At 39.2% G+C, this 19,052-nt stretch overlaps 1 protein-coding gene across 8 annotated transcripts in view; it reads left to right on the top strand.

Annotated features, from left to right (window-relative positions):
- LOC139043208 (sodium/hydrogen exchanger 9B2-like) overlaps positions 1–19,052 on the top strand; it is a 61,666-nt gene that overhangs the window by 37,605 nt on the left and 5,009 nt on the right. For 7 of the 8 annotated variants that reach the window (XM_070503501.1, XM_070503500.1, XM_070503499.1 and 4 more), the window contains 5 exons: positions 546–673; positions 2,369–2,544; positions 6,022–6,128; positions 8,205–8,354; positions 17,040–17,148. In XM_070503501.1, the coding sequence (XP_070359602.1) occupies positions 546–673; positions 2,369–2,544; positions 6,022–6,128; positions 8,205–8,354; positions 17,040–17,148 (670 nt within the window). Of the gene's footprint in view, positions 1–545; positions 674–2,368; positions 2,545–6,021; positions 6,129–6,557; positions 6,667–8,204; positions 8,355–10,302; positions 13,767–17,039; positions 17,149–19,052 lie in introns of those variants that run through there. The other variant, XM_070503504.1, reaches the window with a different exon arrangement.

The following is a 19,052-nucleotide window of genomic DNA, read 5'->3' as shown; positions in this document are numbered from 1 at the left end:
CTATACGAGTGTTTAGGACTAACTATGCTGGCTCAGAAAACTGCCTAGCATACAGAATGAGTCTCAAAGTGTGCTTTTTTCGTGTTTGCTTTTGAAAGCAGGAATGAATGTTCTTGAGGATTGCCTTTACATCAGGTTCATTCTGGGGCCACAAATTATACATATGGCCAACACCGAGACGGTTAGATCAGCTAGTGTGGAGGTTATGAGCACAGACTCTGAAAGCAGCCTGGCCGAGCTCAAACCAAGCTCCACCACTCACTAATTTCATGATCTTGGAGAACAGCTTTAACTTGTGCCTTTTTGGATGAGAAAATCTAAACAATGATGATAATATTATCCCCTGTGTCATAGGTTGCTATGAGGACTAATAAGCCAACTCTAAAACACTTAGAACACTGAAATGTTTGTTAAATAAAACTCATTACCTGGAAAATTCATGATGGATGATCCAGACAGTCTGAACACTGAAGAAAAAGCATTTAATGTCATTCTCTCTGTGTGTCTTTAGAGGGTTATTTCGTATGTCTATTTTTATATTTCAGGCCCTGAGGAAGCTGAAGGGTGTCTGTGTAAGATTAGCCATGGGTCCCTGTCTTGTGGAGGCATGCTCATCTGCTCTTCTTGCCCACTTCCTAATGGGTTTGCCGTGGCAATGGGGATTTATACTGGGGTAATGATTTTTCTTTGTCGTATGAAAATACACACGGACATTTAGGACTTTCTCTGACGCTATACAAGTGAATGCATAATATTTTCGTAAGGACATCAGAAAATACAATACAGATATTCCAGCATAATATTATGACTATTAATATACCAGCATATAAACATTATAACTTCAAAATATAGTGTATGTCTTTGTAGGTGCTAACTTTGACAGTTTTATAATAATTTAAACTATTGAGGAAGTAATAGACTTTTATTATGCCTGATTCCATGCCAGTGAGAGATGCCAGATCTCTCCTCAAAGTCCATACAAAGGATAACGAATGCTCAACGGTGATCCACACCTAGCACAGGCCTCCTCCTCCTTTCACCAGGCTCTTATGATTATCTGTTCTGCTGTATTTTCCTCCTGCTGTTAGTTCTTTCTTCTTCTTCTTCTTCTTTTTTTTTTTTTTTGGTGAGGAAGATTGGCCCTGAGCTAACATCTGTTCCCAAGCTTCCTCTTTTCTTTTTTTTTCTCCCCAAAGGCCCAGTATATAGTTGTATATCCTAGTTGTAAATCCTTCTAGTTCTTCTATGTGGGATGCCACCACAGCATGGCTTGATGAGCAGTATATAGGTCCACACCAGGATCTGAACCAGCAAACTCTGGGCCGCCGAAGCAGAGCACATGAACTTAACCACTATGCCACTGGGACAGCCCCCGGTTCCTACTTCTAAGATTTAAGAGCCATAAGAAGTAAATAAATATGAAAGTACTTGGTAAGAATTTGGTGTTGGGGCCAGCCCCACGGCTCATGTTGAGGTGGCATTGGCGTCCCATATAGCACAGCCTGAGGCACTCACAACTACAGTTTACAACTATGTACTGGGGGGCTTTGGGGAGAAAAAAGAAAAGATTGGCAACAGATGTTAGCACAGGTGCCAATCTTTAAAAAAAATAATAATAATTTGGTGCTGATAAGTAGGCAAGAAGTAAGAACTACTTACTTCTCACGGTTAACACTCTCGAGCTATACTGCCTAGATTCAAATCTCGGCTCTGACTTTCCAGTATGTGATCTTCGGCAAATTACCTAATCTCTTTGTGCCTCCATTTCCTCATTTGCAAAACAAAGATAATGATTGTAGCTACCTCATAGGGTGGTTGTGAGGATTAAATTAGTTAATATATGTGAAGTGCTTAAAATGGTGTTAGGTACATAGTGAGCTTCATAAATGCTTTCTGCTATCCTACTGCTGCCGTTATCAGTGTCACTGTTACTGTCACTATGGCCTTCCTCTTCTAATCTGTTGTCTGATTTTTACATGCCAGGTCCTGATAGAAGGCCTCGCATCACTGGATTCCAATCCAAAAAGTCCATGGCCGTGTTTTTCAAACCTCATGCCGTGGATGTTTTGTTTAGATAGAAGGCAGATTCCTGGGGCCTCACCCCATTAGGTCTTCCAGACCAGCCGTAAATACAGATTTCAGACAGGCTGCGTAGTCCCAACGCAAGTTGTCCATGGCCACGCTCAGAAGAAGTGTTCTGTAGAACTTGTAGCTGTGCGTGTGTTTCTGTTTGGGACTTCACTGCCTTTGAAAGACTGTAATTGTCTAAAGTGTAACCTCTGAAAGAGTGGAGGTTATTATAATTTCACTAATAATAGTAATAATGAAGAAGATGCTATCATAAATATTTAAAGTGCTGCCTGCTTAGTTTTGTCTTAGGTGCTGTGTCTCCAGCTGTGGTGGTGCCTTCAATGCTCCTTTTGCAGGAAGGGGGCTATGGTGTTGAAAAAGGTGTCCCGACCTTACTCATGGCTGCTGGCAGCTTTGATGACATTCTGGCCATCACTGGCTTCAACACGTGCTTGGGCATGGCCTTTTCCACAGGTAAACTGATCAGTTCATGTGTGCTGTTCTCTTATGCTCTAGCGACATAGATATGATGTTGTGAGTGTGGCATATTTCCTTGATAATTGATTAAGGCAAATTAAAATAGAAAAAGCAACTCCAAGAGTTAGTTCTATACCTAAGGAGAAACCAGTGGCTTCTTGTCTTTACTCCCTTCACCCTCTAAATATAAAATGCTCAAGTACTGTGGTAGGTGCGTGAGGGGGCTTCAAAAGAGCAAAGTCGAAAGAAGGAGAACAGCTTCTGCATGCAGCCACCCGGGAGGGTCAGCCTTCGAGACTGCGCACAGAGGGTGAGCAGGTGTTTCAGTGAGCACAAAGGACAAAGTAGTCCAAGTGGGAGGGACAGTTTCTGTTCTCTCGTCTTTAACATTTTAGGGGAAATAATTATTTTAATGTGTATCTTATTAATACTTAATAACTGTCTGATACAGACATATTTTGTTTTAAGTAGTAATAAAACAGGAACTTAAGGCATTTTTTCCCTACTGTTATTCAACACCTTTATTATCCTTTGGGACAGCACACATTTAAGTTCACTTTTTAATCTGTTTCCAAGACTGGAAGATAAGATTTGCAATTTCATATTATTGACAAAATGTAATTGTGGGCTAAGTTTAGCTTCAGATTATTTAGTGGGAACACACCTTAGAAAGTCTTGTGTTCTCAGTCTCTCTGCCCCATGGTTATCCTCCCATTTTATGACTATATTTGACGTATGCCAATTACCTAGTACTTCACCTCTTCCCACACCCTGAAGTTGCCTTACGTCTAGTCCCCACCGTGTATCACTGGTGAATTAATCTTCTCAAAGCATTGTTTTGATAGTCTTACTTTCTTGTTCAAGCACCAGCAAGGATTCTCTATTACCAATTAGGTCGAATCTACACCCTTGTCTCTATTTTAACTCTACTGTACCTGTCCAATCGTACATTCTCCCTGCTTCCTGGTATACACCTTTAAAACAATAGTTCTCAGCCTCAGCTGCACACTATAATTACCTGGGAACTTTTTAAAAATACTCATATGTGGGCCCTACCTTAGGCCACTTAAATCATAATCTTTGGGAATGGAAACCACAGCTTTAGAGCAACAGAGTTTGCATTAAAATCACACAGGAGCAGGGTAGGGAGGGCCGTGGGGAGCGGCTGCTGGGGTTTTCATAATCTGAGGGGTGGGGGTGGGGGTGGGGCTAGCCTGAAGAACCTTCCTACTTGACAATACTCTGTACCCTCTGCCCTGCCCTACTAAATGCAGTCCTTAGACCATCTGGATAGGAGCTACCTGGAGCCTCTTTAAAATGTGGATCCCAGGCCCGGCCAGACTTACTGCATCAGAATTTTCAGAGGTGGGGCCCAAGAAGTCTTTTTTTCTTTTAAACAATCTTACTACACGGGAGACTGAAAGTGGTTAGTTACTTTCTACACATTTATAGTAAATTATTTACTGTAATATCTTGCAACGTATACTATTATCACAGATAAATGTTTTTGACAGTCACACTATTACCTAATAGAGAGCTGTCCTAGCTAAATAAAACTACTACAGAGGTAATCATTTTTTTAAATACAAGAGATAATTGAAACTGTAGGGGAGGAAAAACCGTTTCCCACACCAGGTTCGTTGACTGGGGCCCTGTAATCAGACTGACAAGAGACAGACTAACAAGAGAAAAACAGTTTATTAACGTGTGCATTGTGCTTACACAAGACCTCAAAGATGAGTAAGTCAAAGGAGCGGTCAGAATTTGGGCTTGTTCAGCATTTTAGCAAAGAACAATAATTATGTGGAGAAGCACAAGATAAAGGAGCTTTGAGCTTCTAGAGGCAGCAAATTGTGGGAAAAGAAACATATGGGGACCTAACGGTAGATAAGGGCTTGTTTTAACAAAGTTTGTGATGTGAATTCCTCTGGTGCTGTCTTGGGGCTGATAAGGGCCCATAAGTGTCCCAAGTTGTCTCAGTGATTAACTTCTGTCCTTCCTGGTAAAAAGGAGAGGGGACACCTTTATGAATGTATGTCCTGCTTTTGGGCAAATAGTGAGAGGGCAGAGAGCTTTTCTTATATCTGCTTCTTCTCAATTGCCTTCAACTCAGAATAATCCTTATGCCCCAGTGGCATATTTGGGGTGACATATTGTGTACTCTAAACCACAATGACAAAAACCCACAATAACTAGTTAGTACATTTTTTCTTAGAATAGTGTGTGAAGAAGGGCTTTATGTGTTGAACAACTTTTTTTTTTTTTTGAGGAAGATTAGCCCTGAGCTAACATCTGCTGCCAATCCCCTTTTTTGCTGAGGAAGGCTGGCCCTGAGCTAACATCCTTGCCCATCTTCCTCTACTTTATATGTGGGACGCCTACCACAGCATGGCTTGCCAAGTGGTGCCATGTCTGCACCCGGGATCCAAACTGCCAAACCCTAGCCGCCAAAGCGTAATGTGTGAACTTAACCATTGCACCACTGGGCCGGCCCCTTTGAGCAACTTTAATATAATTTTCTGCACAATGTGTTCACAAAGTTTTTTTAATTAAAGTTTCCTAAGTTCTGTATGATATGGGGGAAAATATTGGTTCTACTTACCTCTCTATTATTTCAAAGAAGCTGAGTAAGAAATAAAGATTCTTCTAAGAGCAATTTCAAAAATAATTTGTTTTCAGTTTGCTTTTAGAATAAACATTCAAGAAGGAATGAGTCCTTTACACTCATCATAGTAAGAAAAGATTCTTGATTTTAATTCTCAAATTAAGTTCCTGTATTCTATACATATCAAACCTACTAAAATCAGTGTACATTTGTTATTTTAAAATCAGGCTCGTAGGGCCAGCCCTGTGGGGTAATGGTTTAAGTTCGTGTGCTCTGCCTTAGTGGCCCAGGATTCGTGGGTTCAGATCCCAGGCACGGACATAGTGCTGCTCTTCAAGCCATGCTGTGGCGGTGTCCCACATAAAATAGAGGAAGACTGGCACAGATGTTAGCTCGGCAACAATCTTCCTCAAGTAAAAAGAGGAAGATTGGCAACGGATGTTAGGTCAGGGTCAACCTTCCTCACACACAAAAAAATCAGGCTATTAAATGGCTGTTTGAAAACTAGGTCAGTCTACTCACCCAGCCTATGCATATCATACCAATTAGCTCTGAATCATGAATTTTATCTTTCATATTTTCTTAGGCCCTTTAGGTAAAGTTTTTTGAAGTAAATGTACAAAAAAGTGCACAAATCATAGTTTATGCCTATTTTGAAGTTTATCTCTAATAATGCATACCTTTCTTATAAGATAGGCCCATTTTATTAGAGACTTTAAGTCACATATATTTAAGACTGTGGAGAGCAGGAAATATCTGTAAACTTTTCCTTCTGTGTAATCAGATGCTTTGTGTGATGATTGAAGTAAAGTCTTTGTATTTATGGATTTAGAGTTCTGACTGAAGATTTTTTTTTATGTGTGTTTAAGGTTCCACGGTTTTTAATGTCCTCAGAGGCATTTTGGAGGTAGTAATTGGTGTGGCAGCTGGGGCTCTTCTTGGATTTTTTATTCAGTACTTCCCAAGCAGTGACCAGGTAAAGGAAACCATCTGTGGGAAAGTCGTGCTCTAAAATGTCACGGGAAAACATTCTGGAACACTCCCTCAGAGCCATGTGAAGGACGTGATTTAGCAAATGACCCCCATTTTAAAACTGCTTGCTGCTCTGTCAGTGCTGTCTGTGAGGCTTAGGAAGACAGCTAAACCTTGAAGATGTTAATGCAGTCCTGGGATTTTCTTCTCCTATTTATATTCTGTACACTTCAGCTTGCGCTGTAAAACAAATAACATGAATTCCAAACTAATAGGATATGCAAGTCTTATTTTTATTTTCATTTTTTTGAGGAAAGATTAGCCCTGAGCTAACATCTGCTGCCAATCCTCCTCTTTTTGCTGAGGAACACTGGCCCTGAGCTAACATCCGTACCCATCTTCCTCTACTTTATATGTGGGACGCCTGCCACAGCATGGCTGGACAAGCAGTGCATAGGTTGCACCTGGGATCCGAACTGGCCAACCATGGGCCGCCGAAGTGGAACGTGCGAGCTTAACCACTGCGCCACCCAGCCAGCCCCGCAAGTCTTATTTTTTTAATTAATTTATTTTTTATTTTTATTATTATTCATAATACTCAACTAAATCAAGATATAAAATGGTTCTTTGGGCCCACGGTTTTAGTGTCAAAATACCTTAGATTCTAATACTATCAAATAGATAGACCTTAACATTTCATTAAAATATAGTCTCTTTCTCACCGAGTAGATTGAAGTTCTTTACTGTACATAGTGATTCTTAATGAGAAACAAAGGCTTGTTTGTTTTCCTTTACCCTCTTTAGTCTCTTCTGATAGGTAAACATATAAAAATCTTTTCTTTTCTAAAAGAATTGGTGTTATTTTGAGATTTCAGAGCATTTTGAATGGAATTCAAATCTTAACTGAAGTAAAACTTTAATTAAGAAAATTAATGTTTGCATTATCAGAATGTATGTTGATGTGAATTTTTATTGTGCTGCAAAAAAAACTCCAAGTAAAATAGTCTGTAAAAGATTTTATGAATGCATAAAAGAAAATTCAAGGATTTTCTAATTATGCAACAAAGTACAAAGAAAAATGATGGCTTACATTTTGTTGCTTACTGTGTATAAAATGACAGGTGAGTTGAGTAAAGTCCCGCTGTGCTCATCAGGGCAGCGACTATCTACATGCAGCTCCAGCAGACACAGGACATTTCCAGAGACAGTACAGACATAGAAATTTCCAGCATCACTGATCGTTCTGTTGGGAAGCGCTGATCTAGTGCAATCCACACAATAACCCATGAAGAGAATACCTTTAATATGACCATTTCACTGCTGAGGCTCAGGGAGAGATGACTTAAACAAGGTCACGTAGCTAGAACGCCGTAGAGCTGGGTATGAACTCAGTTCATCCACTGCCAGGGCCTGTGCGCTTCCAGTCGAACCCTTCTAAGGACCTGCTGCCTTCTAAAGCAATCAAGAAGTTTAAAGGCTGAACAGGGACAAGTAACGAAAGAGAGGAGCACATTGCTTAGATTTTAAAAATCAACACCACAGACTCCTCTCAGTCTACAGCCACCTAGAGTTTCTTGGTATTCAAAGATTTAGAAAGAAGAACTGGAGAGCATCACATTAAAGAGTAAATAGAGAACCTAAAAATAATAGAGATATCATATCTTTAAGCTTCACAAAAACCCCATGATGTAACTGCTTTCAAGGAGGAGGAAACAAAGCTTGGAGAGGCTAAGTAATATGGCCACTGCATAGCCAATGGTGGGAAAGAGCTTGCATTTTAACCCTAATTTGTCCACTTCCAAAGCCCACACACTCTTTTCTGCTGCTCCGTTCAGCCCTGCGGACTTCTGCGTCAATGACTTCAGAGGAGGCTCACTGAGGTTCCTGAACGGGGAAGCTGCGTTTGTACACATGCTAACTCTACTTTTGTTAAGGAAAAGAAAGTAAATGTTATGTCATGCATTTATGTGCACAGATACAGACATTTTTATTTTCTACTAAGTCCTGAATATGGAAAAATCAATAATTAAAAATCAGTTCTATGAAATAATTGAGCTAATCCACGTTTTTTCTCCTCAAGGACAAACTTGTATGGAAGCGGGCGTGCCTTGTTTTGGGGCTGTCTGTGCTGTCGGTGTTCAGCAGTGTGTATCTTGGTTTCCCTGGGTCAGGAGGACTGTGTACGTTGCTCATGGCTTTCCTTGCAGGCATGGGATGGAGCAGTGAAAAGGTGAATTTCATTTTAAGTTCTTCTTCTCATGACTACTTTCTGATTAGATTAGTTTTTTTCCAGATACTTTCATAATATCAAGTTAATAAAATTAATCATAAGAGCTATTTTCTGTACATATACAAATGTATGCCCAAATGCACACATACACTTCCTTTTTTCCTGTTACATACCAATCTATAACTTGATGTTTTTACTTAAAATGTATCATGGTCATATTTCCATGATGCCTCCCTTATTCTTTGTAAGGGTTGCAGAGTATTGCATTGTATAGCTGTACTGTACTTTATTTAACCAGTTTCCTGCCTAAATTTAATTTAACAGACATTTAAATTGTTTCTAATTTTCTGCCAAGACAAAAAGTGCATCAATAAAATATCCTTGCATATACCACTAAGACACTATCAAGTCTAAGAAGCACCATTATTTTACATGCCACCAAGAGAGAAAAAGAATGCTGCCAATTAAACTATGACATCACTTCCTAATTTCAGAAATGAAAAAGTGTGTTTCTTAAAATCAACAAAATATAGCATATCTTTGAGTGTATCTATAGGATTAATTTCTAGAAATAGGATTTCTCTATGAAAGAGTATGCACATTGATACTTTTGATAGTATCAATTTGCCCTTTTTTTAACGTATGCTTTTTAAAAATTTTTTGGTGAGGAAGATTGGCCCTGAGCTAACAGCTATTGCCAATCTTCCTCTTTTTTTCCTCCCCAAAGCCCCAGTACGTAGTTGTATATCCTAGTTGTAGGTCATTCTAGTTCTTCTATGTGGGACGCCGCCACAACATGGCCTGACAAGCGGTGTGTAGTAGGTCTGTGCCCAGGATCCAAACTGGTGAACCCAGGCCGCCAAAGCAGAGTGCACGAACTTAACCACTCAGCCATGCAGCCAGCCCCTTGAGTTGCCCTCTTAAACAGCAGTACCAATTTATATTCCCACCAACAGTTTGTGAAAGGATCTGTTTTTCTGATCTGTGTACTTTCAATCTTTAGATATTTTGCTAATCTGACAGGTGAAAAATGTTTCTCATTATTGATCTGATTTGTATTTCTTTACAAGTGGAGCTAATCATCTTGTCATATATTTACTAGCCAGTTTATTCAAAAGCCTGTGCCCATTTTTTATGATTGTCTGTTTTTCTTACTGACTTTCAAGATCATTAAAATTATTCATTTCCTTTATGTGTATTATGGAAATTAGCTGGTTGCCATTTATTTAATTTCAAGGTACATTTTTATGGATTTGAACTTGAGAGGATCATATACTATTCTGCTTCATGAAGAAATTAGATGTGGGTGACCTAAACTAAATACACATATATCATTTGGGAAAACCAAAGACAACTGTTGAAAATAATTCAGCTTAAAATAATACTACATGAAAAATATATGTTGGTTATCAGTCCTGAGGTTGGGTGTGCAGTGCCCTGCAGGTGAGCGGTCTCTGCAGAGGTCTGTAGAGGCAGGGCTTCACTGTGGGCACATGGCACTCCGTTGGAGGCTTTCACTCTCGGGAGGCAAGACATGTGCAGTTGGGCATCCCTTTGCTGTAGAGGAGGGTGGATTGGTGGGGCTGCCTGGAGCCTTGTGTAGATAAGGGACTGAGGCCCCAGAAAAGCAGGCCGCAGTGGATTGGGCTTTGCAGGCAAGGAGCAAGGCTCTGCAGAGCCCTGCTGCAGGCACTGCATGGGCCCAGGGCTGCTGCGTCCTCCTGGGGAGGCTTGGCTGTAAGGCTTATTTCAGGTCTACTTTTTTTTCCTTAGCAGCACCCGTATTATTAAATTCTCCTTTGTGATTTCACGTAACTTAACATCTGACAAGAGGAAAGCTAAAACATAAACTTCCCAGTATAAATTGGGTCCTCTTATCATCCCTCATCTCTTGTAAACATTTGCTCTTGTCAAAATTTGCTTTTCCGTGGCTTCACTTTCCTTGCAGGCCGAGGCAGGTGATCACACATTGCTGTTCAGTCTCGGGTCTGATCTCAGCTCCCTGGCTCCTCGCTGAGCGCTCACTGCTGAGTGCCTTCCATCCTGCCTGGGCTGCTGACCAGCGCACTGCTCTCGGAGCACTCTGGCCCCCTTGTCCGGGACAGAGCTCGCAGTCTTCACTCCGTGAAGGCATGCCACTGTGTGTGCACTGTGACCCTTGTCGAGCATCTGGGAGCTTGCCTGACATTAGCATTTTACAAACTGTCCCTTCACTTTTGAATGGTAACCTTTTTTAGCATTTAAAAAAATAAATTACCAAAGAGAATATTGTTTAGAATAAAGTTTATTTGATTTCTGAGTATGAAAGCGGTATATGCTTATTGTAGAACTTTGAAAAATTTTTTAAAAGTCAGATAAAAGGAAAGAAAAAATGATTTGTAATTTCTCCACCTAAAGCCAACAGCTCTGTAAACTATTTTGGTTTATTTCCTTTCATTTATTCAACAGGAAAATTCTCAAATATGCTTGTAGTAAGTTTCTTCAAATTGAATTTTATAGGTAAATGCTTTCTGTTGTCACTTGTTTAAAAGTCTTCAAAAATTACAACCAACTCATTATATTATACTGTCATGGGTGAAAAGAGGGAAGAGAATTAATCAATTTTTATTGCCACTCCGTATGGCCCTGTGCTAGCCAGTGAGGGGATATTCTCATTTATTCTCATCAAAAAAACCTTTGAAAAAATATTACCATTTACATTTTATAGAGACTGTAAGTCAGAAGGACTTAAATAACATGTCCAAGGTCACAAAATTAGAAAGTGGCACTGGGATTTAACTCAGGTTTATCGACTCCAAAGTGACCAGAATATACCATCATTGTGCAGGGCACGTTTTTATGTTTCGACATCTATTCGAATAACATATAGCAAGTGTATTAAAAACATTATACTTCCAAACTTTGCAATTTCAGATTGTTTGTAAATTAATAAATGATAGGATAAAAAATAAACAGTGAAAAGGAACCATATCATTTGGAATAGAACATAAAAGAGTAGTTTTAGCAACAGACGTCGAGGGGAAGACGGGTGCCCACCACAAGTGGACGTGAGCCACTCGCGCAGAAGACAAGGGAGGGGGCCCGGCCAGTTCCGGTTACACGATTCTTCAGAAAACGAGGATGTGAGTCATGTAGAAAAGACCGTTATAAACCAAACAAATCATCTGTTTTTCTGCATTTGCCATAACTTTGCCTGAATTGCCAGCAGCCTGGCTGATTACATAGAAGATCAATGTAATCCCAAAACCCGGAGAGAGAACTGACAGCTTTTTTTTTCATATTTACCTCTGGTTAATCTCCTATGTATGTCTCTTTACACACACACACACACACACACACACACACACGTGGATGCACCATAAGCTTTTTAAAACCAGTCTCTGCTATTTTAAATTATGCTGAAATCCAATATCGTTTCCTTAGGGCAGATTCTTAATGCTAAATTTTTTGGGTCAAATAACATGAACATTTTTAGGTTTTTGACACGTATTACCAAACTGGTTGCTTTCTAGAGTTGTATCCATTTACTTTTCCACCAGTAATATGTGAGGTACCTATATCATTACATCGTCATCAGCTTAGAATAATGTTTATCCAACTTTAGCACCACCTGGAAGTCTTGTTAAATTGGACTTGTGGACCCCACCCCGAATTTCTGATTTAGTTAGACTACGGTGGGGCCTGAGAATGTGTACTTCTGATCAGTTACCAGGTGATGCTGATGCTGCTTCCCTGGGGACCACACTTTGTGAAACACTGCCTTAGAATATTATTGTTTTTAATTTTTATCCTTACTGATAGTCAAAAGTGGTATCTTTTTTTGTTTTATGCCTCCTTGCTTAACAATAAAATTGAATGCTTTTTCATATATTTAGCTATTTGTATTTTTTCTTTTTCTTTGATAGGTTTTTTGTCCATTATCTCCTAAAGTTGAATGTACTGATTATATATATGATATTAGCCCTTTGTGCCTTTTTTTATTGTTCATTTTTAACACACAAATATCTTATAGTTTCACGTGGTCCGATCTATCAATCTCTTATTATGACCTTTCCTCAGTTTATTTTTTCTTAAAGATTCCTTTCCTAGTGAAATCTTACCTATGTTATCTCATTTATTCTTTGCAATAACCTTGAGAGGTAGATAGGAGACCCATTTTACAAATGAGGATACCAAGGCCTAGAGATAGTAGATAGAGTGCCTAAGGTCACCAAGCTAATAAGTGGCAGAGCCAGGATGAAAACACACTGTTTGAGTATATGAAAATGATTTCCTAAAGACAGGGTAAAAAAACCTTCATTGAATCACTTATATGGCAGACACTCTCCATATCTTTTCTAATTTAGTACTCAGGCAAGTCCCTACTTCTGGAGGCACCAAATCAATGAGTCCAGGTTTTGGACTGCTTTTCCTCCTTGTTCCATGGTGTAGCATAGGGTCTGAGCACTCAGACTTCCTGGATTAAGCTCAGCCCTACACCTGAGTAGCTGTATGCCCATGTACAAAGTATCTGACTTCTCAGTCTTCGATTTCCATATCTCTCAAGTGGGGAATGATAATAGCAACAACTTCATAGAGTGGAGGATTAAGTGAAATAATCTATATAAGGCAAAGTGCTTAGTCAGAACACACTAATAATTTTTATGACTATCTCTGAGCAGCACAATGTAATAAAAAGAGCATAAAATTTAATCTATGGAAATTGGGATTCCAGTCCCAGAGATTCTACTGTCTAGATGTGTAATCCCAAGCAAGTCACTTACCTTCTCTAATACTCAGTTTCCTCAACTGTACACTGAAAAAAATAATAATAATCACTAAAGAATTATTGTGGCTATTATGTGGGAAAATGGAAATAAAACACTTGTAAACTCAGTGCTGTAGCTATATTGTTGTTGAATTATGCTTTGACAAGCTACAATATTTTATAAAATTTTGTTTGCGCCTGTAGTTTTCTGACATTATCTCATACTTTCCTGCTTGGTTTTCCTTATAATCTTGCCATTATTGTATTCAAATGCACTCACTTTTTTAAGGCCTTTTTCATCTATATTTTTCATCTGTTTTCAAATGCAGTGCTTCTTCTGATGACTTTAACAGCTACAGGATGTTTTTCTTGATATATTTTCAATCTTCTGAATCTTGAAATCTTCTCTCTAAGAAGAGAAGTGTCAGCTTAAGTAGATATTTAACTCATGATGAAACTTCTGTTTCTCTTAACTTTCTCTTTTTGTCCATAATGGAAAGTGATTTCCATTGTTGAAGATTCTTACTAATGGTGCATACAGATAGGTAAAGTGGCCTTAACTTTCAGTGGACACCACAGTCTTCATTCCTCTGAACTCATGTCTTCTTTTGTACTTAGCCTATTTGATGACTCCTTTTTCTTTCTTTTTTTTTTCCTGAGGAAGATTCACCCTGAGCTAATATCCATTGCCAATCTTCTTCTTTTTATTTTTGCTTGGGGAAGATTGTCACTGAGCTAACATCTGCACCAGTCTTCCTCTACTTTGTATGTGGGTCACCACCACAGCATGGCTGATGAATGGTGTAGGTCCACGCCTGGGATCTGAACCTGCAAACCTGGGCCACCAAAGTGGAGTGTGCCAAACTTAACTACCACACCACGGGGCCAGCCCCTCTATTTTCTTTATAAACAGATTCATTTTAGTTTTGAAGTTACAAAAAAACCCACAAGAAGGTACATTGTGGCTCCTCTCTCATCTTTAAGTTTTACAATATATAGGGCCATGTCTGATATTAAATTAGTCTACAGTATTACAATCAAAAACCAAATCGTGGGGCCAGCCCTGGTGGTCTAGTGATTAAGTTCAGCATGCTCCGCTTTGGTGGTCTGGGTTCAGTTCCCAGGCACAGATGTACACCACTTGTCTATCAGTGGCCATGCTGTGACAGCAGCTCACATACAAAATAGAGGAAGACTGGCAACTGATGTTGGCTCAGGGCGAATCTTCCTCAGCGAGAAAAAAAAAAAAACCAAATTGTGGCCTTTGTCCAAGTTTAGAAATAAAAACAATTTGATAGAGAAAACTCAATATGCCTCTGCTTTCATTGGAGTTCTCAGTACATGAAATACTTTCGAGGACTTCTGTTAAGCCATTAGTCATGGCAACAGAAGGCTAAGTAACCTAAAATTAATAGAGTTGATTTTTGTTCTTTACAACTATGGATATCAGCTAAAGTCTGAACTTTAGCTATGATATACTCTAAAAACTAAATTAAAAAGTAAAATTTAAAGATATGTAGAAGGGTGGCATCTGGACCTTAGTTTGGCAGACGATTCACTGTCATTAAGTGATAAAGGATCTTGGACGTTATCTAATGTAAACCTCTCATTTTACAAATGAGGAAAATTAGGTGCTGAGAGGCGAGTGGCTTGCAGTTGGTGTGTGGCAGAATTTGAACCTCAGTCATGATCTGATTCCTTACGATGTGAAAACATAACTTTATAATGATATAGGAATAGAACTATATAAATAAATCAACCAACCCCTCATATACGGTGTCTTTAAACATTTATAAACTAAGAGGAAATAGAATCTTCACCTTAATAAACATACCAGAAATAACAAAAATTAAGAAAATAGGGAAACGAGGTAATCCTCCTTTGTCAAACTGCTGAGTACGTAAATGAAAGTATAGATCCTTAGATGTGTAAAAATGGTAAAAAAATGTTAAAATGTCGTTCAAAAACATAGATTCTTATTAGTTGATTGAAAAAATCTGTTAAATGTAAATTCTTAGACACTGTTAAGGGTACTGCTAAATTGCCCTACAAAAAAAGCATTATCAATTTGCTCTCCTACCAATTGCTGAGTTTCCTTACAGTCTTATAAATACTAGACATTATTAAAACTTTTTAGTGTTTTTTTCCAATATGATGGCTCCCCCCCCAAAAAAAATATATGGTATATCATTTTAATTTGTGTTTCTCTGATTACTGAGTTTTAGTATCTCATGTTTTTTGGCCCTTGTGTTTCTTCTGGTACAAATTACTTGTGTGTATGCCTTGCCCATTTTTCGATTAGGTTCTATGTCTTTTTCTTATTGATTGGATATTGCTCCTTATTCTGTTACACATGGTACAGATATTTTCCCCTGGTTTGTCACCTATCCTTTTTTATGGTTTCTTTTGCCACAAAATATTTTCGTTTTATTCTAGTCAATTATGTCAATCTTTTCCAAGGGTTTTTGTATTGTGTGTCATAAAGTTAGTACTTATATCAATTAGGGTCTTAGAAGGAATGAGAAACCATATAGTAACTGGAATAGGGAAAGCTTATTATTAACCATACTGGGGATTGTCTTGTAAGATGTAAAGAGGCCCCTAAAGAATATAGGAATAGAAGCTATAAACCCCTAGGGCTGAGATGCAGCATCCGCTTCCACCTCCCCACCCCACCCCACCTACTTCGGCACCCAGGGCTGAGAACCCAAGCCTTGTTAGAGCCTTGGTTCACTGGATGGCAGAGAAGTCACCATGGTACCCTGCCTGCAGAAGTTGCTGGAAATCTACCCTCTAAAGGTGTATGGGGTGGTATGTTGCCCAGGGCAGTTGGCTATGAAATCACCCGAGGAGGAGGCTGGGGGCAGCTGCTGACCGCTGAGTGCTGCTGGCCGCCATACACCCTAGGAGCCTGGCTCTGGAGAAGCCACCCGGGCCGCAGGACCCGGTGCGGAAGCATCCTGCTAGGAGGAGCCACCGAACCAGACGAGCGCCTTCCTCTTGGAGTAGCTCTTGGGCGCCCTCTAGTGGCAAAATTTAATATGGTCCAGCTAGCAAAGGGGAAAGACTTAAAAGGGTCCAGCTCCATCTTCTTTTTTTTTTTTTTTTTGAGATTTTATTTTTCCCAAGCCCCCCGGTACATAGTTGTGTGTTTTTAGTTGTGGGTCCTTCCAGTTGTGGCATGCGGGATGCCACCCCAGCATGGCTTGTTGAGCAGCGCCACGTCCACATCCAGAATTCGAACCGGCGAAACCCGCGGCCGCCAAAGCAGAGCGCGCGAACTTAACTACTCGGCCACTGGGCCAGCCCCTGGCTCCATCTTCTGCAGAGCAACAATTGAAAGGAGGATTTGGAGCCGAGGGGCAGTAAGTTAATAACTGGCACAGCACTTCACTATACCGGAATTTTATTTTTGTGCATGATTTGAGATAGTCATAAACAGTATTCTTTTATAATAAAATAAAATTGGAAACAACTTAAAAGTCTATTAATAAAGAAATGGTTGAATAAACTATGGTACTTCCATATCATACATTATTATGCAGCAATAAGGTGCATTTCTAGATATATGTATAAATATTACAAGATCTTTTAATCATATTGTTGAGTGAAAATTAACTATAAAGTAATACTAAGTATTATGGACACACACATCATGTATTCAGAAGTCGAAGTCCTCCTGAGATGACTTGATGAGATTCTTTATAGTTAACATCCTTTTGCAAACCAACACCAACGCACCTTATGTAATACCTTAACTGTTAGAAGTATCTTTATGCAATTTTTTGCTGTATTCTAGCTACCTTCTTATTTATAGATGCCACATAGATAAAGCCTATCTCAGGTCAAGTTGACTCAGATTTCAAATTAGTAAAATTCTTAGATCTTCTAACTTCACATAATAAAAATCCCTGTATGTGTATGTGTGTTTCTTTTAGGCAGAGGTTGAAAAGATTATTCCAGTGGCCTGGGATATCTTCCAGCCCCTTCTCTTTGGACTGATTGGAGCAGAGGTATCTATTGCATCTCTCAGACCAGAAACTGTGGGTGAGAATTTCAAAGTAGTGTTTTTGCTAAAATCAACTTTTTATATTCAGTTGTAGTATCTGTAGTAGGTTTATATTTGGTGGTTCCCATTGTCACAATTATATAAAAAGTTAATACTGATCTCTTAAGCAGTTGGTTAGAAAAGAATGTTTGTCAATCTAAGACAGTAAATTTTATGCCTTAAATATTGTTGCTTGTAAAGAAAAGTGTCGCTCTTAACTACTATCAAGAAAATGCAGGCCTTAAAATTTTTTTCCAACGATAAGAATGTTCATCTAGGCTTGTCCTGACCAAGGGCCAGAATTTTAAAGATAATTAGGCAGTTCTATAATATGTATCCATGGGATAGAAATGTTTGTTCATTCATTCTTTTATTCATTCATACATTCAAAAGCCATCATATTAAAACTGTTGACTTTTAGTACCATACTCAAAAATTAATTTGTACACGTATACAGATGGTCCCCGACTGACGATGGTTTGACTTAGGATTTTTTGACTTTACCATGGTATGAAAGTGATATGCAGTCATTAGAAACCATACTTCGAATTTTGAATTTTGATCTTTTCCCCGGCTAGCGATATGCCATATGATCCTTTCTCGAGATGCTGGGCAGCCGCCAGTGAGCTGCAGCTCTAGTCACCACAGGATCATGAGGGCAAACGACCCATACACTTCTACCCTTTCTGTTTCTCAGTTTCAGTAAGTATTCAAGAAATTACATAAGATAGTGAACATTTTATTATCAAATAGGCTTTGTATTGGATGATTGCCTAACTGTAGGCTAATGTAAGTGTTCCTAGTACATTTAAGGTAGGCTAGGCTAAGGTATGATATTTGGTAGGTTAGGTGTATTAAATGCATTTTTTTCTTTTTCTTTCTTTCTTTCTTTCTTTTGGTGAGGAAGATTGGCCCTGAGCTAACATCTGTTGCCAATCTTCCTCTTTTTGCTTGAGGAAGATTGTCGCTGAGCTAACACCTGTGCCAGTCTTCTTCTAATTTGTATGTGGGATACCGCCACGGCATGACTTGAGAGCGGTGCTAGGTCCACACCTGGGATCCAAGCCTGGGAACCCTGGGCTGCTGAAGCGGCAGGTGCGAACTTAACCACTATGCCACCAGGCCAGCCCAAAGTGTATTTTTGACTTACAATATTTTGACTTAAAGTTGACTTTCAACTTATGATTGGTTTATCAGGATGTAACCCCATCGTACATCAAGAAAGACCTGTACTCATTATTTCCTTCTTTTCTTGCATCACAGTATTATTCCGTCCATACTAGGGATTCCATCCCTGCCACCTCCTTCTAGATCTCACACAGAGTCTCCCCTTTTTCTGACACATCTTCAGATATCCTTGTCACAGCTTTCTCTTCTGCAGAATTGAAACAGATTTTAATCTCTCCTATCTTAAAATAGTATCTTTCTATTCTGACGCATGTGACAACATAGATGAACCTGAGGACATTACACTGGGTAAGATAAGCCAGTTACAGAAAGACAAATCCCGCATGATCCCACTCCTGTGAGGCATCCAGAGGAGTCAAATTCATAAGGACAGAAAGGAGAGCGGTGGCTGCCAGGGTTTAGGCGGGGAAATGGGGACTTGCTGTTTAATGGGTGTAGAGTTTCAGCTTTGCAAGATGAAAATGTTCTGGAGATTGGTTGCACAAAAATGTGAGTGTTTAACTTAATGCTGCTGAACTGTACACTTAAAAATTAAGATGGTAAATTTTACGTGTATTTTACCACAGTCAAAATTTGAATAAATATATATACATATATATATATCCCTTCTTCATTTCACTTCCCCCCTCACCTACCACTCTCTCTCTCTCTTCCTCTTTTCAAACTTTTCTAAAGAGGTAACTGTGTCCCCCTTTTCCATTTCAACTCTCATGCC

Source organism: Equus asinus, unplaced genomic scaffold (genome assembly GCF_041296235.1).
Source record: "Equus asinus isolate D_3611 breed Donkey unplaced genomic scaffold, EquAss-T2T_v2 contig_193, whole genome shotgun sequence".
In the NCBI taxonomy this organism is placed as follows: Eukaryota; Metazoa; Chordata; class Mammalia; order Perissodactyla; family Equidae; genus Equus; species Equus asinus.
The sequence above is the reverse complement of the archived record's forward strand: the minus strand, read 5'-3'. Positions and strand labels throughout refer to the sequence as shown.